This window comes from Neofelis nebulosa, chromosome 7 (genome assembly GCF_028018385.1).
Source record: "Neofelis nebulosa isolate mNeoNeb1 chromosome 7, mNeoNeb1.pri, whole genome shotgun sequence".
NCBI lineage: Eukaryota > Metazoa > Chordata > Mammalia > Carnivora > Felidae > Neofelis > Neofelis nebulosa.
Window position 1 is genome coordinate 55,901,369 of NC_080788.1, and position 25,564 is coordinate 55,926,932.

General features: G+C 38.8%; 1 protein-coding gene across 2 annotated transcripts in view; it reads left to right on the forward strand.

Annotated features, from left to right (window-relative positions):
• Positions 1 to 25,564, forward strand: part of FBN1 (fibrillin 1) — a 240,096-nt gene that overhangs the window by 30,032 nt on the left and 184,500 nt on the right. For both annotated transcript variants that reach the window (XM_058737818.1, XM_058737821.1), the window contains exons 3-5: positions 998 to 1,096; positions 10,113 to 10,208; positions 13,623 to 13,718. In XM_058737818.1, the coding sequence (XP_058593801.1) occupies positions 998 to 1,096; positions 10,113 to 10,208; positions 13,623 to 13,718 (291 nt within the window). The remainder of the gene's footprint in view (positions 1 to 997; positions 1,097 to 10,112; positions 10,209 to 13,622; positions 13,719 to 25,564) is intronic.

Consider the following 25,564-nt stretch of genomic DNA (forward strand, 5'->3'; position numbering starts at 1 on the left):
CCCCTTCCTTGTGTTCTGTAGAATCTATAACAAATGCTGTCTTCAATAGCATTTATTTGAATACACAAGTATTCAAATAAATGTTTATAGGATCATTTGACAGCTTATTTCTTAATAGTTTTCAGTCTCCATCCTAAGCTTTTTTGGTGTTTGAATGCATTTTCTATCAAGTATATTATTTTTAGCCTTTCACATCTCATTTGCCTCTTGCAAGGTTATACAGGAATTTGAGGAAGAGATAATGTCTATGAACATAAAAAGTAGTGGCCAAATCTTAGTCTGCTAATAAATATAAATCATTTGCCATTTAGACTTTCCTTCTGGCCATCAGCAGAGCATCTGGTGCCAGCATATTAGTCCCTCAGTATCATGAAAGTGTAAATATTTTTCTAAAAGATGAACAGCTTCTTGACTGCAGAATCAGTGCTATTGTAGTGGATTCCCAACTTCTTCTCTCAGATTGTTGATGTACATCTTCAATGTAAAATCAAAGCTACTCAATGGGCAGGATCCAGTGTAGAGAATTAGTCTTAGCAGGGCATAGTATTTTTATAGAAATTATTAAGCAATAAGCATTTAAAATTAAATAGGCTCCCAAGACTACCTCTGCAACTCTTCTATCATTAAATTGTAAAGCTAATATAAAAACAAAATGCTTGTAGGCATATAAATATGTTTAAATGCAGGACTTTTGTTTGTTCTGTTTTCCCTAAATAAGATATTGGGGACTTTTGATAGATTGGGTGCTGTGTAGAATAAGAGAGAGATTGAGAACCACTGGTATAAATAAGGGAGTTGCAGCATTTTACATCCAGAGCTTGTTTAGTTCAACAGGTTTGTTTTGTAAGTGAATAAACCTGTGGCCTAAGGTCATGAATCGTGAAGGCAAAGTTAACGAGGAACCTGAGAGCCCAGGTTTCCTCATTTGAGGGTTGGGTTCCTATAAAGCACCATGCTCTCAAGCCATGTACTTACAGACCTCTGGTTTTATTGACAGCCATTTGCCGGCATTCCTGTGGGGATGGATTTTGTTCTAGGCCAAATATGTGCACTTGCCCATCTGGTCAGATATCTCCTTCCTGTGGCTCCAGATCCAGTGAGTATAACATGTTATTATATATAATATTATTTTGTGTGGTTATGCCCTATTTTCTCCTAAATTTGCTTTTGGCTTTTCTCTTGCCTGCAATACATTTTTTTCACTAGAACATCTGCCTTCTCTGTTCTGCCCAAAATACTTGGAATGGCTTTCCTCAGTCTGGCCTCCCATTTCCTTCTTCACTCTTTATAAGGAAATTACCTATGGGACTTAGTTACTATGAATACTGTAAAGATTATGTTCTCCTGTGTAGGTATCACCTTATTTATCTTTGTGTCTCCAGTGTAAACACCATAAAAGATGCTCAGTGGATTGGTTGTTCAATGAACATTTTTGGCTCAAGAAAACTAGGCATTTTTCCTAGTGGTACTGAAATATGACTCTGATTAAACACTTTTGTAAAAACTGAAGACCCCTACTTTTGCAAAAAGAAGATGTAAGAAGTCATTATGGAAGTTTTGGGGGCGATTTTTCCTTAAGCACAAATGTATTTTCTCTTTCAGAATTTTATCACTTCATTCTGTGATGCCAAATAATACCCACAGTTCATTTTTCAGAGCCTTTCCTTGCTAGTTCTATTGTTTTCATTAGACTTTTGGGGTGTTTTTTTTTTTGGTTTATTTTTTTAAGTTTATTTATTTATTTTAAGAGAGAGCACTCACTCAAACTCACGAACCGTGAGATCATGAATGACCTGAGCAGAAGTCAAGAGTCAGACGCTTAACCAACTGAGCCACCCCGTGCTCCTTTTTGGTTTTTTATTCTTTAAATGTGGGGTCCTCAGCAATGAATTAACTAGAGGAAATGTAGGGATTGGGAAGGAGGTGAGTCATTATTGGTTATTAAAAAGGTTTAAATTTATGCCTTTATAAACAGCCCCTCAACACCTTGACCATCATCAAAGCAAAAAACTTGGGTTTCTTTCCCATTGCCTATTTTTCCTTAGAAAATTCATCCCCCTTACAGTGTGTTCTGTTTTTGACAAGGTTTTCAGGAAAAAGTATTGTGGAATAAGAGCATTCTCTTTTGTTTATTGCAAGTAGAGACTTTAGTGTGGTCAAGGTTCATTACCTATTAAGACTCCTAATTTTAGCCCTGGCTCTCATGAGCCAATTAACAGGGTAGGGCAGGTAGTCCTAATAGACATTCTTGGTGCCCACTCACATATCTTTGCATTTATGGATGAGCACAGGTAACTCTACCTTATAGCTCTGTAAAATTTTCTGGCAGGGAGCATACCAGGTCCACATGCAGGGCATGCTGGAAGTGCCAGAGGGTTAGTGGCCTTAGAAGCAATTGTTAGCCAGTGACAGACGGAGAGTGTTGGATAAGTGCCCCAGATTCCTTGCCTCTCAATTTGCAGAACTATGAAGTGTGTTCTCCACTGTCTCTTAGAGTTCCCTAGTGGATTAAGCCCCACCTGCCCACAGTGGTAATAGGCTCCATCATGTATTTATTAGCTTCCTTCTTTTCATTGTCTCACTTCCCTACTTCCCTACCAGTGTTTCCTGATGTTACTTATAAAACAGACTACGTGCATTTAAATTATTGTTTTAGAATTTGCTTCTGGTGGAGCATAAACAAAGACAGCCTACTACTAAAGATAGCCAGTTGCAGATTGGGATAGAAACTTCCCATGGGCTGGGAGTTATTTGCTTATTGCATTGAGAACAGCATATTCTTATTTGATCTCAGGTTAGTTTTGAATGTGCATCTTCCAAGCAATAGCAAATTCATTCTACAAATCAAGGGCGCCTGAGCTGAAGGAAATACAGAGAGGTAGACAAGTCAACTGGTGGCATTTACAGGAACATGTTGGACATCCTGATCTCTATCAGGCTGCCACAGAGAATTGCCTAAGGAATGAGGAAGGAGCCTAGATATCAAGTTGGGAACAGACCCAGTTGCTCAGATAGGCCGTGGAACCAACCACCAACAGTGTACCTCTCTGGCAGAGAGAAAATATAGCTGGATGACAAAACTAGGTATCCAGTTGGAAAGGTCTTCAGCATGATCGTGTGAGCTGCTAATAATTTCTCTGTCAAATAAAAATCATGAGATACAGAGATAGGATGTTGACAAGTTGGTAGTAGTCGATTTCAAGCTAGCCTCAAGATAGGAGAAGTATAGTGATAGGTCCTGTGGGCCAGATTTAGGTGAGAGACTGGAGTCCAAGACTTGTGGGTAGTACTCTTTGAAGAAGTTTAGGTCCACCTATGGTACCTGCACATTGCACAAAATCCCTGAGTAGATTGCGGATCAGAGTGGTATGAGGAGGACAGTCTGGTTTCATCAAGATATTTGGAGCTTTAAATCATTGGCTTGGACTCTACCTATGCTAATATTGTCTAAATATCTTGCAAAATTAAACATGGCAGAATGTTTTAAATGAAGGGTAGCTGAGATACTCAGAATTCATTTCTGATCTTTTGAAGTGATATTCTAGGGAATATCTGTGCTATCCTATAGAACTTCTTGGCCGCAGTGTGTTTGACAATAAATGTGGAGAAATCACTTTACTAACTTTCCTACTAGTAGAAGGATAACTCGACAGAGAGAAATGTTTGTATTCCCAAAAGGGCAAACTTAGACCATTTATTTCACCAATATTTCCTGTGAGAAATTTTATACTTGTTATGTGATATGGGTCAAGGAGGCTGGGAAAGTTGTGGGGCACTGAGGCTTTAATTTTCTCATTTGAAAATGAAAGGAGTGTTGTTCTTTCAGGTTGTTTTCTACTTGAGTGTGCTGGGACTCTGAGAATAGGAAATGATCTCTTAGTGGCCTGAAGGAGAGACTGCATTTCCAGAAGGTCCAAACTGCCAGCCAGAAATTCCTTTGGGCACTAGGAAGACAGGGCTTCCCTTAATCTATTGGAACTTTTGCCACTGGCCATAGGGCACCAGGGAAAAAGAGAAGATTGGCCAGCCAGAGTCCGAAAAAATGGGTTTTCTGGACTTCAATTCCAGTTCTATTGGTACTGTTCTTGACTCCATCAGTTTCTGAGGCTGACGATGGACCCTGAGCTATCCTAATTCTCATAATTAGGTCATGGTGGACTGAGCATGAATTTATTCAAGCTCTTCTTTTTCTTTTTAATGCTTACTTATTTTTAGGAGAGTGAGAGAGCGAGAGCACAAGGGGAAGAGGGGCAGAGAGAGAGAGAGAGAGAGAGAGAGAAAGACAGACAATCCTAAGCAGGCTCCACGTTCAGTGTGGGAGCCCCACGTGGGGTTCGATCTCATGAGATCATGAGATCATGACCTGAGCCAAAATCAAGGGTCAGACGCTTAACTGACTGAGCCACCCAGGCGTCCCTCAAGCTCTTCTTTAAATGTATATAATATAGGGACACCTGGCTGGCTCAGTTTGTAGCGCATGTGTCTCTTGATCTCAAGTTTGTGAGTTTGAGCCCTACATGGGGTGTAGAGATTATTTAAAAAAATAAAAAAAACTTGAAAATAGGAATAATATAAAATAGATTATTATCTTCTTCAATAATGTATCTTATTCTAAAAGTTGTTACCTGAATTTTATATTTAAGAATTTGGAGATCACTTTTATACTCCTCCTGTTTTATTATGCTTTTAAAAAGGATTTTAAAAACTAAACTCCTTTTTTGAGGTATAGATTCATATTCAGTTATAAGAAATAATATGGAGATATCCTGGGTACCTTTCATCCAGTCTTCCCAATGTTAACATCCTGTGAAACTATAATATAATATCATGGCCAGGATACTGTCATTGATACAGTGAAGACACGGAAGAGATCTATTAGTGCAAGGATGCCTCATGTTGCCCTTTTCTAGTCCAGTATGGAGCCCAGTGCGGGGCTTGAACTCCCAACCGTGAAATCAAGATCTGAGCTGAGATCAAGAGTCGGGTGCCTAACTGACCGAGCCACCCAAGCTCCCCGAGATACTTTTCTAATGGGGAGTGAAGTTGAAGTCTAGGTTCCTTCGATACCTATAGATGTCCAGTTGCTGCAGTGCCATCTGTTTTTGAAAAGACTCTCCTTCACCCGTTTAATTACTTTTGCACCTTTGTCAAAAATCATATTTGCGTAGGTCTATATCTGGGTCTTTGTTTTATTCTATTTATCCATATATCTATCCCTTCTCCAATACCATACAGTCTTGATTACTGCAGCTATGTGAAAAGTCTTGAAAATGGAGTAGACTAATTCCTTTCACTTTATTTTCCTTTTTCAAAATCATTTTAGCTATTCTAATTCCTTTGCCTTTCCATATAAATTTTAGGTTAATCTTGTCTATACCTACAAAAAAAAATCTTTCTAGGATTTTGATAAAAATTATAGTAAGCCTATAAGTCAGTTTGGAGAGTATTGATATCTTTCTTATGTGGAACCCCTTATACCTTGAAAATTTTTTTATCATTTTCAATTTACTTCAATTTAGGGCTGCTTGTGTTCCCAACAGAAATCCAAGCTCTAAGGGTAGAAGAAAGCCAGGGAAACAATTCTAGAGCAGTGTGTTAGCAAGTTTGAGCAGATATGAGCCAACCACGTGCTGAAAAGTGTGAGGACACTCAGGATAGGAAGGTAGTGCTATAGCTAATCTAGAAGTGACCCTTGGAAAGGTTTTTCAGGGAAGTGAGGAATTTATACGAACAGGGAGGAGAGGAGTGTGTGAAACCCGCTCAGACTTTAGAAATAATTGAGTCCTTTGCTTTCTAGTCCGTCTTTCTAGTAGTCTTTATCACTGCTATTATTTAACCTTTCTCTGAACTTTTCCCAGCTCTGCTAGGGTTGCTTTGTTTTGTTCTGTTTTGTTTTGTTTTGTTTTCGCTCTTGTTTTAGATACCTTGGTGAAGTTGCTCTTCTGAGTGGTATGTCTTTAGGTACCACAGGACATTTATGCACTTAAGGAAAAATGTCAATACTGATATCTCTCTGAATGAAAATTATTTTTGTCCTGCCTTGATTCTGGCTGCCCCTGTGGACCTGTCTCAGGTGGAAAGTCCAGGAGTTAGTCTTGCTCTCTAATTTGTCTGCCTGTGCTTTTCCTAGTACCTAAATTAAAGTCACATACCTGCCATATAGATGCTTATTTGCAGATTGCTCTCCGTGTTCTTTCTGCCTCTGTACCTGCCAAGACAATGGCAGGCCTGTAGCTTCATTCCCAACTAATGCTTCCCAAAGAAAATGGTCACCTCAGTCCTGCATCTGTCATTCCCATAGCATGCTCAAATTGTTCTCTTCTGGTCATGAGCTGATTTGTAGTGGGCTATCACCTAAAAGGAGTTTCTTCAATTCTTCTTGATGCCTGGCAGGTAGAAGACATTCAGCAAGTATTTATTGAGTGACCAAAATGATTGAATCTGGAAAAAACATAAAATTTATTTAGGATACTATATAGCTGCAGGTAAATGTCAACATTTTCTGTTAGCTCTAGGATGTTGAGCCTTAACTGAAACTCTTTGAGGCAGTCTGCTCATTTTCTCTTTTTTAAAAGAGTCTATTTACTTATTTTTAGAGAGAGCACGCACCTGAGAGTGAGCACAAGTGGCGAGAGAGAGGGAGAGAGAGAATCCCAAGCCGGTTCCACACTGTCAGCACAGAGCCCGATGTGAGGCTCAGTTTCAGGAACCATGAGACTGTGACCTGACCCAAAACCAAGAGTCAGACCCTTAATCACCTGAGCTACCCAGGTGCCCCTTGTCTGCTCATTTTCAATGGGAAGTCCTCATTGCGTCTTACGGCTCTGAGGGTTAACTGCATATGGCAGCTTGGACACTGACACTTGAACTCCGTAGTATTTTCAGTTTCTGGTAAAATCTTCACACAGATTGAGTGTAGGAATATATTCTGACTTGAGGTATTTAAAGCATGTAATATTTGAAAACATCCTTATGGATTTATGTGGAACCCTGGCTTTTTCTAGAGATATAAAACTTGGTCTCATAATTGCCAGACATATGGGATGCTTGTTCAAACCAGTATAAACTTAGAATATGCATCAGTGGCAATAAAAAATAAAATTAATTCGTGTATATATACTCCCTAAATTGTTCCTGCTGTAGGGAAGCTGAGTATCTAGATCCTTTATTTCCCCACAGAAATCCTGAATGATTGCTCTCACTTTTAAAGAAATATGCTTTTCCCCTGAAGATCTAAGACTCACAAAGAATCTGAAATTCCTTTGGTAAACATGTTTGTGGCAAAGCAGATGGTGAAGATCCAATTATCTTTTCATAAGCTTGTTCCCCCTGCCCAAAGATTCATAGTTCCTTGGTTTATTGGGACCACTGGACTAACTATGCCTTACTATTTCACAAGTCTGGCCAAGGGGTTTTATTTTTTAAAGGAGACATAATATTTTATGTTGGAAAAGGTTTACCTGAAAGACAGTAGAAAAAATATAAAAGCCTATCGGAGATTTTTATTACATTGCATTTTACTGTAAACTTATCGTTTTTCCTCAAAGAATTCATTCTATTTTTCAATTTGAATAATGTAAAGTCACTATTTGAACTACTTTAGCTTTTTATCTCAAAGTAGCTAAATGGCTTTGTTGCTCATGTGGGAATGGAAATTAGCTCTTGGCATGAACCACTTTAATTGAAATCAGTTTGTGGGTTGAGTTCCTATGCTGCTTGACAAATGACATCATTTCCTGTGCTTTTCCCAATCCTCACTGTTTTTCTAAGATAGGATGAAACTAAGTTTAACTTCAATTTTTAAAGCAACTATACACCTTTTCCTGACCTACTTAGAATGTTATCCAAATTTTCACCAAATCTTTCCTTCTGTATATTTGTAGATACTTCTTTAATTCAAAAGCATTTTGCCTGAGACATTTTAATAGAATCATAGAAGCCTAAAATAACTGTTTTAATCAGTTTCCTGGGTTGCTTGACTTCTATAACAATGCCCCAACACAGGAGTTATTTCTGATTTTATACATGGGGAAATGAAGATAAAGTATTTTTAATAGCAACCTACCTTAGGGCTGTACAATAGCTTGGAACATAATGGACAACTTCTCAGTCTTAGTTTTTAGGAATAGCTTTTAATGTCATTAACAGGTGGTATGAGTTACGTAAATGAAAATTACCTTAGTAAAGTTTTATATCACACCTACGAGTAAGCAAGATACTACTCTAGGCATATAAATGGTATAATTAATAACCATGGTGTTTCCCACTCTAAAGAAGCTTTTAGACAAATGGGTTGGGGATAGGAGAAAACAATTTTTAAATAGATTAGGTTATATAATATACATTTCAGAAGAGAAGCATAAAGTACTCTGGAGTCAGAGAAAAAGGGCTCATATCAAGTGGGAGAAGGAGGAGAGAACAGAAAATCAGAAAAGATCAAAGAAAAGAAGATACATTTACAGTGGGTCTTAGACATAGGTAGGGTTTCAGTATTTGGTAAGAGCTGTGTGAGTTGTATGTTGAGGATTAAGGATTGGGGCAAAGAGACAACGAGACAGGTTAAGGAGGATATTCCACCAAGAGACTAGAACAATGCGTTTGACATTTTGTATGGCATATAGAATGCACTGAGAAATATTTGAGTGAATTAATGAATGATAAGTGGATCAGGGTCTGAGTCATAGGACATGCTAAGAGTATTCAGAGAAGCCCTAGAAGGCTCATGGCTATGCTGAAGAGGACCTTGAATGCTGAGAGACTGAGGAAGTTCTTAGCACACTAGACATAGGGAACCTTTGATGGTGCTTCAGTTAAGTGTGTGACATGTTCTTGAGAAGGTGTATCACTTTCAACTTGACTTCATTAACTCTTTGGTCCTCTGTGAGGGCACGGTAAGTATTCAGTTCTGACATCTTTTTCCCCATTGTCATGCTGAGATTTGTGCAGCTACTTACGAAAATGGCCCTTTCCCCTGAAGTCCATAGCCACTCTTGGATACAGCAATGAGAATCCTAACAAGGGCTACCAAGGAAGCTGGCTGCTGGGAGGCATCTTCTCTCTACTCATAGCAGATTTGGCCCCTATACTCCAGGAAAACTGAGCATAAGAGCAAGGCTGAGCATCTGGTTTCTGCTCTTTGATGGAAGGATGGGTTCTCTTCTCCCTACGTAAAATTATGGAGCTTTTTTCTGTGGGAATTTTCTCCTACAGCTTGGAGGGCAAGGTGGAGTAAGCTGAAGTTCCAGTCCCCAATCCTGGCCTCCTTGTATAGGGATGTGTCAACAAGGATTAATGACACATTCAATCAAGCCTTTAGTCTTCTCCAAGTAGAGTGGATACTGTTTGCAGAGGACTAACTGGAGTCAGCCTAAACACTAGAGAGAGGAGAGCACTCGCCACACTGTCATTTTCCCTCACACGTGTCTTTCGCTTCAGTTTCTTCTAGTGTTTCTTCTCACATCCAAGGCTGCTACCCATGGTCCTTCTGCCCTGAACCCTGAAGTCCTACTTCTGTAGGTGATAATGTGAGGAAGAGTGGATTTCAGACATTGTGGGTCTTATTTAGTTTAAAGTTACAGTTTAAACAAGCAGTTCTTTCTGAGCCAAGGCCAGCCTCCATTATCAGGAAGCCTTGTTATTAAATGCTGTTGTATGTAGTTTTTTCTTCAAAACTTCTTTTAACAAGATTCCTTCAAATTTGTCATTCAGACAATTTTCCTGGCCACCTACATGGAACTCTAAATCTTTGAACAGGAAAATTATTGCCTTTGTAATCACTGCAATCTTGTCTCCTACAGTTACTCAAGGCACTATTTTCTTGTTGATAGAAATTACAGAAATGACACCGAGTGGGAAGTCCTGCTAAATTAGGGGAGTCATTTAGCATTATTAAAGTAAATATCAAAGAAACAATTGCATTGTAACTGATTTTATACACACACAAAATAGCACGCTTAATGTTGTCAATTAGGTTATTTCTGCACAAATATGTGAATCTTGATAAACCATTTTATTTTCTCCCCAAATGACTACAATTCAATTCCTGTGAAGTGTTGCAATATATGTACTTAAACTGCAAAAAGTAAATCATTCTTTTTTTTTTCCTTTTCAAGTCCAACACTGTAATATTCGCTGTATGAATGGAGGTAGCTGTAGCGATGATCACTGTCTGTGCCAGAAAGGATACATAGGGACTCACTGCGGACAACGTAAGTAAACCTTATAAGTATTCTAGATGCTAAACTATGTATATGTGCTGCCGAAGCGAGCCCTAGATGCTAAACTATGTAGACAAATGTGTAGACAGATATGTAGATAAAAAGACTACAGGGATAAGTGCTAATGGATTTGGATTACCTGGGATGTGGCACTTTTATAGATGTCCAGTGAGTCTTAGATATGATCAGATCACTTACCTAGTGCACTTTGCACCAAAATTCTGATTGGAATTTTGGGAATGCCGGTTTGACTTCATTTCTTCTCATTTACCTTCAGCATCCCATTTACCTCATCCCTTTAATGTAGAATCAGCACCCAAGGTGCAGAATTCTTGTTTGTTCCAGATGTATATCTTCTGTTTGATCACTGAACATTTCCACCTCGATTTTCAAGAAGCATCTTAAAAGTATTTCAAAAATCAACCTCGTCTTTCTCCCCAGAACATGTCCTTTCTCTTGATTAATGGTATCTGCATCTCTAGTTTCCCAGTGTAGATTCTGCTACTATAATACTTAGCACATGATGTTCAGCTTGTTGGTTCGTTCATGAACACTGTTGTGTGTGTCTACAGTCAATCAGTCCTTGTACTTTGTGGAAGATAAAAATTACTTTTAAGAAAGCTTATGTTTTTATTACACTGAGATGAATATACATACCCTGCAGAGAATTTGGAAAAGCTTAAAAACACAAAATAATAAAATTCTCTGTAATGTCATCATTCCAGATATTACGTTTTAGTCTTTTAGTGCATATTTAGTACATGAGATCTACTGTATGCATAATTTTCAGACTACTTTTTCACTTAGTATTTTATTAGAAGTATGTTCCATGTTATTAAACATTTAAAAATGTTTTAATGGTTGCAAAATACCCCATTATATAGACATTTACTATTTATTTAATGAATATTTAATGATGAGCATTTATTCATATTGTTTCCAGTTTTGCCATTGTATACATACTTGCTGTGACGAATAATGTTATTATAAATAAAGCAACATTGTGACTATCTATGCACCACAGTGTGGTAAGAATAATGATTGAGTTTTGTGTAGTCCGCAACAGTAGCATGGAGAGAGGAAACACAGGATGACTTCCCCAGTGTGGGGAAACCCTCGTGATGAGTCTCGAGGGATAAGGTAGAGTTCTCTTGTCAGATAATGGAAGATGGGCCTTCTATGCAGCTGGCACAGCATGGGCCAAAGCCTGAGAATGTGACATAGTGTGAGATGTCAGACACAGCACGTGTTTTGGTCTTGCTAGAGCTTAAGTGCTGATGGAGGTGATGGGAAGGGAGATAAAATGAAAGTCATGAGCCAGGGTTTGAGTGCTTTTACACATACCATATCTTCATCCAAAATAGAACCAGGGGAGAAGAGTGAGATAGCAACAACCAAGAACATTCATCTGTTGGATTATTTGCTCTGTGTTTACCATGTGCTAGGCAAATTTTCAAACTCTTCGCATGTATTAACTCATTGGATAAAGCAGCGGCCTCCTGAATTAGAGGCCTCTGTTACCTCTAAAAGATGAGGAAACTGGGGCACAAGGACACCAGTAACTTGTTTAAAGTTATATGAGGAGGAAGTGGCAGAGTTGGGACTTGAACCCAAGCAGTCTGACTTCATGGCCCATGCATTTAATGCTATGAAATGCTGGCCTCATATATATCACATAAATGGTTTACAATGAGAAAGGTCACTGTGGCCACAGTGTAGAGATTAACTGCCGGGGAAAGAAACCAGAAGCGGGAAGATTAGTACCAAGGCTGTGGCTAGAGAGATGGCGTGATGGGGTGCTGTCGAAGGCAGTTTTGGAAAGGGAATCACGGAGACCTGCTGAGTCTTCCTGCTCCCTTTGGACTAAACTGCCTCATGAGCATCAAAGTCTAGCACAAAACAGGCTCTCAGGGAACACGTGCAGAATTAGAAAACCTTTCCTAGACCTCACTTACCTAATCTGTAAAGTGAGATGGTTGGCTGAGGCCACCCCCAAATTTCTTTTCTGCTTAAAATCTTTTCTTTCTGCCCTGATTGTAAATTAAGAGCCAAATATAATTTTATGATGGGAAATGAACTCTTGCCGTAATTTTGGCCATAAGGGGTTGTGTCAGTTCATGTCCTCTGATCTCAAGTGGATGCCAGGACAGAATTGGATAGACAAGGGAGTTATTGTGGAAAAGGGCTGTAAAGAATAAAGAGGGGGAGAAAGCTAGAGTAGGAGGAGAAGGCCTTCAGACCATGATGCAGGTATGACCCTTGTGCAAGGGGAGTGGGATTGTGTAGAAAGTGCCTCAGACTATAATGCAGCTCCAGGAAGCCTGGGCCAGGCTGATGGGAGTCCAAAGCAAAGATTGCCCGTCAGGAGAGTTCCACGATGGGCAGAAATGCCCTGTCTTTGGTACCCCACTGAGTTTGGTCATTGGGTGATAGCAGCCAGGATATATGTGTCCCTTATGTGAACATGAAGCAGATCTGAAGGTGGGGCAGCTGGAGGCGGTCAGCTAGTGAAGCAACGTACAGTAGGATTTCTTGGAGGGAGATCTGAGTGGCTCAACTTGATGACTTCCACAAGGATATAGACATATCGTGCAGGAAATATACGAAGTAGGAATTAATTCGAAAGGAGGTAGTTAGGGAAGCCTCATGGAGGAATGAGATTTGAGCTGGGCTTTGAGGAGTGGGTGGTACTGGCCAATTTGGCTCAGAAGAGCCTACCACCTGTGGATAAAGATGCCTAGAAAGAGGCCATGTGTGGAAGAGTTGCAAGATACTGTACAGAGAAACGTTGTTCAGGGCACGAGCTTTCAGTTCTTACTTTAATGCCTTTTCTGGCAAGTAAAATGTCCCTCCCTCCAGCGTCACTGGACTTATCTCATCAATGGATTCTGTTATAACAGTCAGTTGGGTCTTCATTATGGTGCATAAGTATGGTCAGAATTAACGTTTTGTTGAGCGCAGTTAATTGTGTGATTTAACATGCTGCATTTCTGTAATGGTGACAGAGGCCAATGTTTTCCCTCATGGGTACCCTTTGGAAATTAAGCACAAAATCATAAGCAAAAGAGCTTGCTACAATGCAGTTCTCATCCAGAAACATCTCTTGTAAACCACCATTTTAGAGGCAGAACCGAAAGCATTGCTCAGATACTTCCCAGAACGAAACTGTCAGCATTAACACAGGTACAAACCCACCTATTCCTGGCAGTTTAGCCTGAGATAACTGAGAAACACATACAGAGTTGGAACCGTAGAGTAACTGTTTAAAATGAATCCCGGGATGATTATTTAGTTTTTGTTTTTTGTCTTTTTTTGTTTTTATTATTGTCCTTTCAGGGGATGTTATTACTTGACTAGCACCTACTTTCAGGTAATGCTCTCGGCTTCTCTCTCCTTATCTTACAGCTGTCTGTGAAAGTGGCTGTCTCAATGGAGGCAGGTGTGTGGCCCCAAATCGATGTGCCTGCACTTACGGCTTTACTGGACCCCAGTGTGAAAGAGGTATTTTTTTTTTCCAACAAATTTGTATAAATCTGTTCTGGTAGCTAACACTGTTATTGACTTCAAGCACACATTGGCTTTATACAGCTGCTTCATGAATTTTGCTGAGCTCTAAGGGGGTTTCTGAACTGTCACTGGGAAGGTCCCTATGATGACAAGGCAGTGGCTCTAATTCTATGCATGTCATTCAATAATCTTGTCAGTGGCCTGCAGGACTCACTAGTGAGCATATGCATAAGTACCAGTTGGCGTCAAGGTAAAAAGGGGAGAATTTTCCATATGAATTAGCATTGAGCTCGTTGTTATCCTAGTAAATTAGAGAAGCGACTCCACATAAAACATCTGTATGGAAAGGAAAAAATTTAGAATGAAGAAAAATACTCTTAAAGATCTGTTAGAACCTACTGGGGACTGTAGTGGCACATAGCGTAGCATCCAAAATTCACTAGAAACATCTATTGCCGAGGAACTGGGCTTTCACATACCATGGTATATCCATACTCAGTACAGCCCACTGATGTGTGTGTAGCAGTCCTCACTTTTCACAGGGAAACACCAAGGCTCAGGGAGGTCAAGGATGTGCCTACGTTCACACACGTAATGATATGCTTTAATCTGAATGTGGGTTTTCTGTTTAAGTGTTATGCTTACTGCTGCTCCTAATTAAAAGAAGTGTTCTACTTGATTTGCCTGCCTATAAATGCAAATTTAATATCGAGATATATTTAGATGTGTAATATTCTTGATTTTTTTCCCCCAGCCCCCTGAACTTTGGCTTTGATTGTCTTACCTCTACATTCATAGCCATTTTCTCATCGTTCCTAGTTTTGTGGTGAAGGTTTGGGAGGTTTATTTCATACAACGTTGCAAAAAATATTCATGAAAATACTCATTTAAAATACTAATGAACTTTTTAAACAGCAATCATCACTTTTATCCAAAGTTGTATAAAGATTTTTTTTATTCTGTGTTGGAAAGTAAAGATTCAGTAGCAGATGTTGAATATATAGTGTATAAGAACAAAGAGCAGAGATTGGTATGTGAGAAATTATTTTCTGTTTCTATTTTTGCAAGTTCACCTAAATTCAGTTATTTGCTGATAAAGCAACAATACCTATTTTAGCAAGTAACTCTAGGTCAATTACTATTATTACTGGATAAATTATATTGTATCTTAGTTCAGTACCACGACATGATATTGATGAGTAATGCACAGTGAACTCTTGGCCTTTACATTGCATTTGGCATAATTTGGAGTCCCCTTTTAAAACCGTTTCTCTTCACAACTTGAAGTATTTTTATTGACTTGGAGATATTCAGTATTCAGAATAACAAAGATACCCCTTTCAATTAGGTAGTATCATTCCATGGCCTTATGGAAGATGATGTGGAGTTTAAATTGTTGAGGTTAAAATTGTTAGTGTGTAACATGGAAACTGTTGTGTGAAAATAATTCCTCAGATGATAGTACTACATTTAATTTGTTTTAGAAAAATCACAAATAGGAGGAAGTTAAAGGACATTTTACCTCTAAGAGCGTGATTAATAATTTGCTGCAAAAAATACTGATACCCAGAGTGCAGGCATTGATGATAAAACAGTCTAAAATAAACGGGGCATGATATTTAACCATTCCACAGTTATTTCTTCAAAGACTTCACCTTTTTTAAAATTTTTTAATTTTATTTTTGTTATTTTTTAAAAATATAATTTATTTTCAAGTTGGCTAACATACAGTGTATACAGTGTGCTCTTGGTTTTGGGGGTAGGTTCCCGTGATTCATAGCTTACATACAACACCCAGTGCTCATCCCAACAAGTGCCCTCCTCAATGCCCATCACCCATTTTCCCTTCTCCCCTGCCCCCCCACCCCACCCCATCAACCCTCAGTTTATTCTCTGTATTTAACAGTCTCTTATGGTTTGCCTCCCTCCCTCTCTGTAACTTTTTTTTTCTCCCTTCCCTTCTCCCATGGTCTTCTGTTAAGTTTCTCGAGTTCCATATATGAGTGAAAACATGATATCTATCTTTCTCTGACTGACTTACTTCACTGAACATAATACTCTCCAGTGCCATCCATGTTGCTGCAAATGGCAGGATTTCATTCTTTGTCATTGCCAAGTAGTATTCCATTGTATATATAAAACACATCTTCTTTATCCATTCATCAGTTGATGAACATTTAGGCTCTTTCCATAATTGGGCTATTATTGAAAGCGCTGCTATAAACATTGGGGTACATGTGCCCCTATGAATCAGCACTCCTCTATCCTCTGGATAAATTCACAGTAGTGCTATTGCTGGGTCACATGATAGTTCTATTTTCAATTTTTTGAGGAACCTCTACACTGTTCTCCAGAGTGGCTGCACCAGTTTGCATTCCCACCAACAGTGCAAGAGGGTTCCCCTTTCTTTGCATCCTCCTCAACACCTGCTGTTTGTTGTATTAGCCATTCTGGCAGGTGTGAGATGGTATCTCAATGTGGCTTTGATTTGTATTTCCCTGATGATGAGTGATGTGGAGCATCTTTTCATGTGTCTGTTGGCCATCTAGATGTCTTCTTTGGAAAACTGCAAAGACTTCACATTTTACCAACATTAAGAAATGAAGTGAATGTGTTGAGTTACTACTCTAACCAAAACTGCCATATTACTCAGGGATTTCTCCAAGTCTGGAGTTTCTTTAACTGTTCCTTTCGCGATAAGGCTATCTTGAAATTTGTACTAAGATGTAAATATATTTTGGTCCCATCGAGTCTTCACAGTGGTGATTATCTACATAAAACTAATCCTTAAATGGCAGATTTTCAGGCATGTGCAGTAGTGGAGGTTACAGAGGAAACAGACTCTCTTTAATTGTTACCCTTTGCCTTTTGTACCCATGAATACAGTCCTGACCTTCAATGGGAGAAGGGAAACATGAGTGTAATTTCCCTGAGCACGTGGGAGAGGGGAATCTTTTTGATTCCGGAATTATATTTCTACTTGTAGAGTCTTCCCTGTTTCTGCTCTTATGGAAGACATCTGCTTACCTCTTTAAAGAACTAGGGGCAATATATCCTTTTATCCTCAAATGTATGGTCGTGATTTCAACAATGATTAACAAAAATGTAGGACTGAGTTAGGACAAAACCATCCTGAAGCATGGGGAAGTGTTCAGTGTGACTTCCGATGCTGGGTTAGTATACTGATTAAGTTGTTTATTACCTAGGCTGACTTATTAAGTTGTTCAATTACCTTGGCTAGTTGCATTATGCTTTAATTGGGGTATGGATTTTTATTTTTAAAAATAACTTCCAGGAAGTCTTTACTAATCTCCTTTCTCCTTTCCAGGAGGCTAAGCCAAGTGGTCCTTCTGTACTCTCCCTTAGCACACTCTCCACGCCTGTTTTGATAGCACACATTATATGGAAACAGTGGGTTTCCATGTCTCTCTCCCCAAGTAGGGTATAAACTCTTCAGCAGCAGCTATGGTTTCATCAACTTTTTAATTCGCATACCAAGCTCAATGCCTAATGCAGAGTACATGGCCATTAAATGTTGAACTAGACTTATTTTAAAGCACCAGGAAATCTGGAGATATGAACATATCAGATATGAACAAATGTCTCCTAGAAGTACAATTGATGTTTACCTACTTGTGGATGGTCCTGGATATTTTGCACTGGTATCATTTTAACCAGAGTTTACAGTGTTGAGGACTAACTGAATTTGGCCCCGCCTTTCAGAAGTATGATCTTTCAGGGACACAAGACTGTCATTTTTCAGTTGGCAAGGATGCAGAAAAGAAGGTATATTTTGACTAAAACCAGGTGGAAATAAGCCAAATAAACAACTCCCTCTCATGATATACTGCACACGGAAAGGACCATCTCAAATGTCAGTTACAAGTACTTCTCAGAATAAGTAGCTTTGTCCCTGGCAGATATTGGAACTTCTATACATCTGTAACTACCTCAGAGAGCCAATACAAGTATAGAATACCCTTTGGGGTAGGATCTGGACACTGGCAGGATCTGGACCACTTTGAGCCAAAAAGTGAATCTTAATAATCCATGAATGTAGTGTTTGGATTTGTGATGGTGTCTCTATCACAAGCAGTGGATCCATGCTTGAATTGCAAATCATAATATTCATTTAACAAATGCCATCATAATATGAAGCAAATTTGTCTCACTTGTAGCTTTTAGCCAGTAAAATAGTGCTTCTTTTTTTCAATTTCTTAGCTAGTTAGTTTCATCACACAAGTGGCAATGATCCTGTTGCCTGTTTCTCTGTACTAAGAGAAGGGAAAGTAAAGACCTGTGACTTGTTTGGCCTGCAATGTATACTTCTTAAAAACTGAATGTGAATACCTGTGGTTACATTTTCCAGTTTGCCACAGTCTTTACCACTTCCTATTGTAATGCCTCGTGCTCACTTCATTCATTCAGTTTGCTTTTTAGCTCCTGGGGGCACTTAAGTTTGCCACCTCCTACTACATTCTACATCAAACATTGCATCTCTTGGTGTTTTCTTTTGTACCAAAAGTTTCTTTTATTGTTCTTTCTTTTACTTTTTTTCCCCTATAAATTTACACTTAGGGTTTTCTGGATAACCTCCGGCCCCATTCCCCTTCCTTTTTGCCTTCTGTCTTAGTAAACTTGGGCATTGAGCAACTTAGTCAACTTTATCTTCTTGCCTACCCTCAGTGGTACAGTATGTTAGCATTTCGTAGATGATTGAAATGAGATTGGTACCTATTTTGGCAGTGACAAAACAAGCTAGTTGTGTGTTGCCACAGTTACTGCCAACAAGACTATGTGGAATCACATTTTCTTTTGCCATCTTGCACTAGAATGCTGACTACTTAAAATCTTGTTAAATGCTTTTATATTAAACACAGTGAATCATGTGAGTGGATAAGACTTCTCTAGGTAATGATAATGAGAGAAGAACGATAGGGACAGAGCTGAATTTGTAGATGGGGACGTGGTAATGATGAATAGGCTTAGGGAAGAAGAGAACAAAAGTAGGTACTGAGAAAACCTGAGGTACTGAGGAGAAGGAAGAGAACCAGGAGAACCCTGAGCCAAAGAAACTAAAATCAAGTTCAAGAAATAGCTTGACAATTGTTAGACTCTTCAAAGGGTCAAGAAATAATGAGAGTCACAAAGAAGCCCTCTGATGTAGCAATGGGTGATGTGTAGTGATGTAGAATGTGCCAGGCAGTGTGCTGAACACTGTAAGTGGGCAATTTGCAACAACCTTATTAGGAAAGTCCTATAATGACCCACTTTACAGACGAGTGAACAGAGGCAGAGAGAGGTCAAAGAGTTTGTTCAAGATCAGACAGCTTATAAGGGGTACAATCAAAAAAATGAAACTAGGTAGCCTTTGCACACAACCACTGGGCTATATTTGGGTTTCACTGGAAGAGGTAAATAGTAACCATAGAGAATTTACTGAGGAATTGTAAGAAGAAATCCAGAACTAGGAGTTTTAGTGTAGAAGTAATAGATTTATAAAAAAAAAAAAAAGCACTTTAAGAAATTTGGCTAGGTAAGTAGTTTCCCTCCCTGGTAGAGTTGAGCTAAGTTGCTTTTTTTTTTTTTTAATTTTTTTTTAATTTTTATTTATTTATTTATTTATTTATTTTTTAATATATGAAATTTACTGTCAAATTGGTTTCCATACAACACCCAGTGCTCATCCCAAAAGGTGCCCTCCTCAATACCCATCACCCACCCTGCCCTCCCTCCCACCCCCCATCAACCCTCAGTTTGTTCTCAGTTTTTAACAGTCTCTTATGCTTTGGCTCTCTCCCACTCTAACCTCTTTTTTTTTTTTTTTTTTTTTTTTTTCCCTTCCCCTCCCCCATGGGTTTCTGTTACGTTTCTCAGGATCCACATAAGAGTGAAACCATATGGTATCTGTCTTTCTCTGTATGGCTTATTTCACTTAGCATCACACTCTCCAGTTCCATCCACGTTGCTACAAAAGGCCATATTTCATTCTTTCTCATTGCCACGTAGTATTCCATTGTGTATATAAACCACAATTTCTTTATCCATTCATCAGTTGATGGACATTTAGGCTAAGTTGCTTTTAAATAATTTTAAGAGCCAAGGGAAAGGAGTGTTGAGTATTGCTTGCATGTTTCTACTGTAGGGACTTAGGATATTTCTGTTTGCTTGATTTTGATATTTTAAACATAACAACCCACTCTTAGAAGGTGATTCTTGTGTGTTTGTAGTATATGTAAATTGACTTCAAAGAACTGAACCAACATTCTGAAATGTAGACATACGAAATGAGTATTGTTTACTGTAGTTACCATGGAAGGTATATAGTTTTCCTATGATATTACAATTCTTCAAACCATATTTGGAAACTCTCTTTTGAATTATCTTTAATTTTTTTAAATGTTTGTTTCTTTCTGAGAGAGAGAGAGGGAGAGAGAGGGAGAGAGAGGGAGAGAGAGGGAGAGAGAGGGAGAGAGAGGGAGAGAGAGAACGTACAAGTAGGGGGGTGCAGAGAGAAGGGGAGACACAGAATCTGAAGTAGGCTCCAGGCTCTGAGATGTCAACATAGTGCCCAACGCTGGGCTTGAACCCATCGACTGGGAGATCCTGACCTGAGCCAAAGTTGAATGCTTAACCAACCGACCCACTCAGGTGCCCTTGGAATTATCTTTAAAGAGTCAGAAATACATTCAAATGAGTGTGTGAACATTTTGCCCCCCTTTCTGGGAGGCATTTGAATTTTTAGAAACAGCCTAAAATAGGGTCAATTCTAGTGACTATAGTGGGTAGTCAAACCCTTTAGTTGATTGGGGTTAAAAATTGACTTAGGTTAAAAAGCAGTGAAAAGAATTGTCTTGGATGACTCTTAAGGCACATGGAATTGGATTAATGTTTTAATGTTAAACTTTATGTGAGCCAGTGTAAGATACATACACCTTAATGTTAAACTTTGGAAGCCTAAATGCAAATAACAAGACATTTTCTATCATTACTCAATCTGGAGATCTTCATCGTGTGCTATCTGAGTGTAGGCATGGATATGGATTCCTCTCCATCCCGAATCGTTTGTTCAGTGTTAAAATTCCTACTCAAGTCTAAACTCTAAAGACAATATATGGATTTTTACCAACTCAAGAAAGTCTGCTGGATATTTTGCTGGCTATTAATAGATAAATTATAGGGGAAAGCATTATTGAATTGATAGCTTTAAGAAGAAAGAACAATGGGGGGAAATGAGGAGTAGAATAACAATGAAAATGTGGCAATAATTCACAGTCCATCAGAGAAGCATGACAATGGAAGGTAAACTAATCTTTGTTCATCTTACTTGCATCTTTAGGGAATTCCAGTGTTAATGGAGCTGGAAAAGATGCTTAGTTTTTGTTTGTTTGGGTTTTTTTGTTGTTGTTTTGTTTGTTTTTGCACAGTAATGGAAAAATAGAACAGAGGACAGGTTTGTTGATTGTAATTCTGCTTCATTCTCTGTGCAGTTGGTATTTAAAAAACTCTGTTCCTCATAACATATCATCAGATTCTCTGATGATACAAAAATGATGGTTTTTCACAGAGCTCTTTTTAAATGATTTCATTGAACAATTTTCAAAAAAAAAAAAAATAAAAAGAAAAGAAAAACAAGTATCCTGAAAGCAGTTGAGCCTTTATTTCGTAAATCCAGGGAAACAGTGTCTGCGGTGTGAGTAATGAATGGAAAGGACTAACATATAATGACCCAAATACGTAATAACCAGGTAGTGTATGATGGATACATACACCTTATAAAAAGAAAATAGAAGCATGACCTACTCTCAAACGACTGTCTAGAACGCTTCACAGAATTAAGAGGTGATTTTCTTGGGCTTTTTCTCCTGGAGATTTTCGGGAAAGTACTGATGAAATCTAGATCCTGTTTTTCTTTGAAGCCCCTGTTCTGTCTCTCTGAAGGTGTGGGTAACACTGCACTTCTGATACTAATTGTACATTTTGGGTGGCTATTACTAAAGTCCCCATAATAAATGCCATAAGCTAACTCCATTTCTCAAAGTTTCTTGGAAGGCAGAACCCTGTGAACTACAGTTTTCTTTTGTCTAAAAAGTAACATGCAATAGACTGCTTTCACTGAATATTGAGGCACTTGTGAGCCTTGCTTTTGGTATTTAGTCTAAATGGAAAGCAAATACCAGTGTGTAGATAGCAGAGGCAGAATGCCGTAAATATTACTATGCATCTAAAGTGGTATTGCAATATTTGGCAGTTGGTGGATCATTGGATAAACTTGATTTTCCTAGAACATTTCCAGGAAATACATCTGTTGACATAGACATTGGGTTTTTGTGGTTGAGTGACTGTATGCACATAAGGAACATATGCTATCACGCCTCTGGACACTCGGCAGGCCCATGTGAACTAGCAGGACTGGTGAGATGCCATCATAAAGCAGTTTAATTTTTGTCTCTTACTACCCTTCCCAGCCTGCTCCGTGGGCTAATGGAGCACTCCACACCAGCTTTCTCTTGCAGTAGTCCACAACTACCTGGTGAAAACACTTGTGCATTTTTGCCACAGTACATCTTCAGAGTGCAAACCAACTTCAACACAGTAGCCGCCTCTCCATTGAACCACGTCCAAGCATCTGGCCAGCCAGTTTCCAGGCATTAGACGGTTCCCAGTCTATAGTGTTCTTCAAACTGCAGTGGATACATCTCATGTAGTCTGAGTAATCTCTTTGAAGCCCCTCTTATGATTTATCATAATGTGGTCCTCCCCAGTTTCCTAGAGAGCTCATGAGAGTTCAGCTCTCTCTCAAGGACCCCCTTCCCATCTCTTACTACCTCAGACGTTTATATGTTCCTATTAGGCATGAGGGTTTAAGAGCCCTATGACCAGATTGTCACTACCTCCTTTGCAAATTCTGCATCATACTGTCACACTTGACTTAGAACATAGCATCTTGTTGTCTTGGTGCTTCAACTGAACTGTCCCTTTTAACATCCTCTACTATTATCAAAACAAATAATTTGATGCAGCTATTAAATTTGTTATAAAATTTGGTATCATGGGGGCGCCTGGGTGGCTCAGTCGGTTGAGCGACCGACTTAGGCTCAGGTCATGATCTTGCAGTTTGTGAGTTCAAGCCCCGCGTCGGGCTCTGTGCTGACAGCTTAGAGCCTGGAGCCTGCCTCAGATTCTGTGTCACCCTCTCTCTGCCCTTTCCCCACTCATGCTCTGTTTCTCTCTGTCTCTCAAAAACGAATAAATGTTAAAATTTTTTTTTTAATTTGGTATGATGGTTTCATCTTCAAAGACAATTTGTTTTCAAATTTATTTTTTCTTTCTCTAAGCTCTTACAAACTTTTTAAAAAGATTAAACTAGTTTTTATAAGTTAGTGGCCACACTTTGGATCACTTTGGGTCACTTTTCAGCCTTGGGTACTCAAAACACTATTGTACCACTGACCAACAGAAATATAATGTAACCTATAATTTTAACTTTTCTAGTAGCCATGTGAAAAAGTCAAAAGAAACAGGTAAAAATAATTTTAATAATATATTTAACCCAGTATAGTCCAAAGTTTTATTTTAATATATACTCGGTATTAAAAATTGAGATATTTTGCATTCTTTTTTCCATACTAAGACTTTGAATTCTAATGCATATTATGCCGTATCTCAGTTTAGGCCAGCTAAGAGTCACATGTGGCTACTGGCTGCCATATTAGACAGCACAGCTTTAGAGCTTTGCTTCTAGTATTATATATCAACACCTCACCTAAGGTCTCTGTTAGGTCTCCAGTTTTCCTTCTTCCTGCTGCTGCTTCTTCAACTTAAAAAATTTTTTTAAGTTTATTTATTTTGAGAGTGAGAGAGAGAGCACAAAAGCAGGGAAGGGGCAGAAAGGAGAGACAGAAGCCCAAGCCCAAGCTGATGCGCAGAGCCAGATTCGGGGCTTGAACTCACGAACTGTGAGATCATGACCTGAGCCAAGATCAAGAATCAGATGCTTAACCAACTGTGCTACCCAGGTGCCGCTTCTTCAACTTTTAAGAAAGCAACATGTTAGAAAACCAGAGCCTGTATTGGTATTTAAAAATAAACCAATGTAAAAAAACCAAACAAACAAAATTTGAGGTTTAGGATAGAGTCTAATTTCTCAGGAATTTCTAAGTTGAATTTTGTTTAAATATAAGTGATCAGCAAAATCTTTTGTAGTCATGTCAATTAGATATAACAACTATAGCAAAGGTTTCATAAAGGCTCAGCCCTGAGCTAGGCACTATGATGGAATCAGAAGGAAATTTCTGGTTCTTGTCATCAGGGACTGAAAATCATTTTTTGAAAAGTTAGAAATGCATATGTGAAATACTAAAATAACTATACAGAGTGAAGATTTAGCTAGGCAGAGTAGACGTGGGAAAGTACCACAGACAAAGGGAAGAGACAGTACAAAGATGCAGAGGCTGGAATTGCCAGGGGAAAATGGAGGACAAAGTTGCCCTTAGGAAGTCCTTGCTGTGCTCTCTTTCTCAGTGTTGGAGGCCTCCTATGAGAAAAGAGGAGCCAGCATGATGTCAACTTGCCTAACTCCAAAGAAGTGAAGGCCTATTTCAGATCTCTCTGTGGTGCCCTTCTGTTCTACTGAACTATAGCTTCTGTACCGTTTCTGTCTGAGGCAGAGTATTGGGATTTCAAAAAATTCTTTGCATATATAAATTAGTGGGTGGACTAGTCTATTTCTGAAGCTGTTTTAGCTTAATCCTGTGGATAGCAGCCTGGAGACCCTTACCAATTTTATGTGCTCAATTGAGAGTCCTTGAGAACACTTGGTGTTTACGTTCCTAGTAGTTACGACCTCTAGAGAGTCTGTGCTGGTTTTGGTTTATGAATATATATTGGAAAAAAATGGGACTTCGTGGTCAAGATGATGTGCCAAAGTACTCTTTGTAGAACATTAGTCCCTTGGGGATTCCATGAAATGAGGTTTCCATGGTCAATAGCATTTTGGAAACTCTATACTATGTCCTCTTTTTGGAGAGGCAGTGGGTGTATTAGCATATTAGCTCTTGGGAGTCCTTCAAGAAGGTAATTGTTTTTTACTCAGCACTGCTGAATCCATGAATTTTAGAATCCCCATCCTTCCCCGCTTTTCTCCATTAACACCTTTAACATCTTCATCCTGAAGATCTGGAGTCTGATTTTTTTAACAGTTATTTTGAAAGTCACTTGACATCTCTGTGACAATCCCTTCATGTTCTACATAGATATTTTAAATCCACATATGATCCTTATCTGAAGGTGAATATTTGTCTACTACATGTCTAGAGGTTCTTGGAGACAGATGATGGCTATCATGTAGTAACTCACCTTTTGTGTTCCTATGAGGATTCATTTGGCCATAAATTGAAACACCCATTCCCAGGGGCTTGGCTTTCAAATATTCTAAAGTATCACCTAGGCAAGGTGGACTATCCCATTAAGTAGTGGTAAATAAGAGTTCTGAAATATTTGATATGATTGGCATGCATGCCATCTAGTTTTTATCAGCACTTGAGGGTTCTACTTACCAGCACTGGGACTCTCAGATATTCTTGGAACTAGAGTTTCTTTTTCTAGATTGGCTAAATTCTTTTCTCTCAAGGTCAACCTTAAAGCTTATTCCTCCAGTCCTTTCTTGGCCATAGGGAGCTCCACCTCCCAGCTCCATCAATTTCCTTGTACCTTCACTCCCATCACTCCTCCTGGCTGCCCAGGCCTCCTCTATGTTCTATTTGATGATCAATGCATGTATTAAATGTTTGGTCTTTGTCATTCATTTTAAGCTACATTAGCCATTTTAGTATTTTATT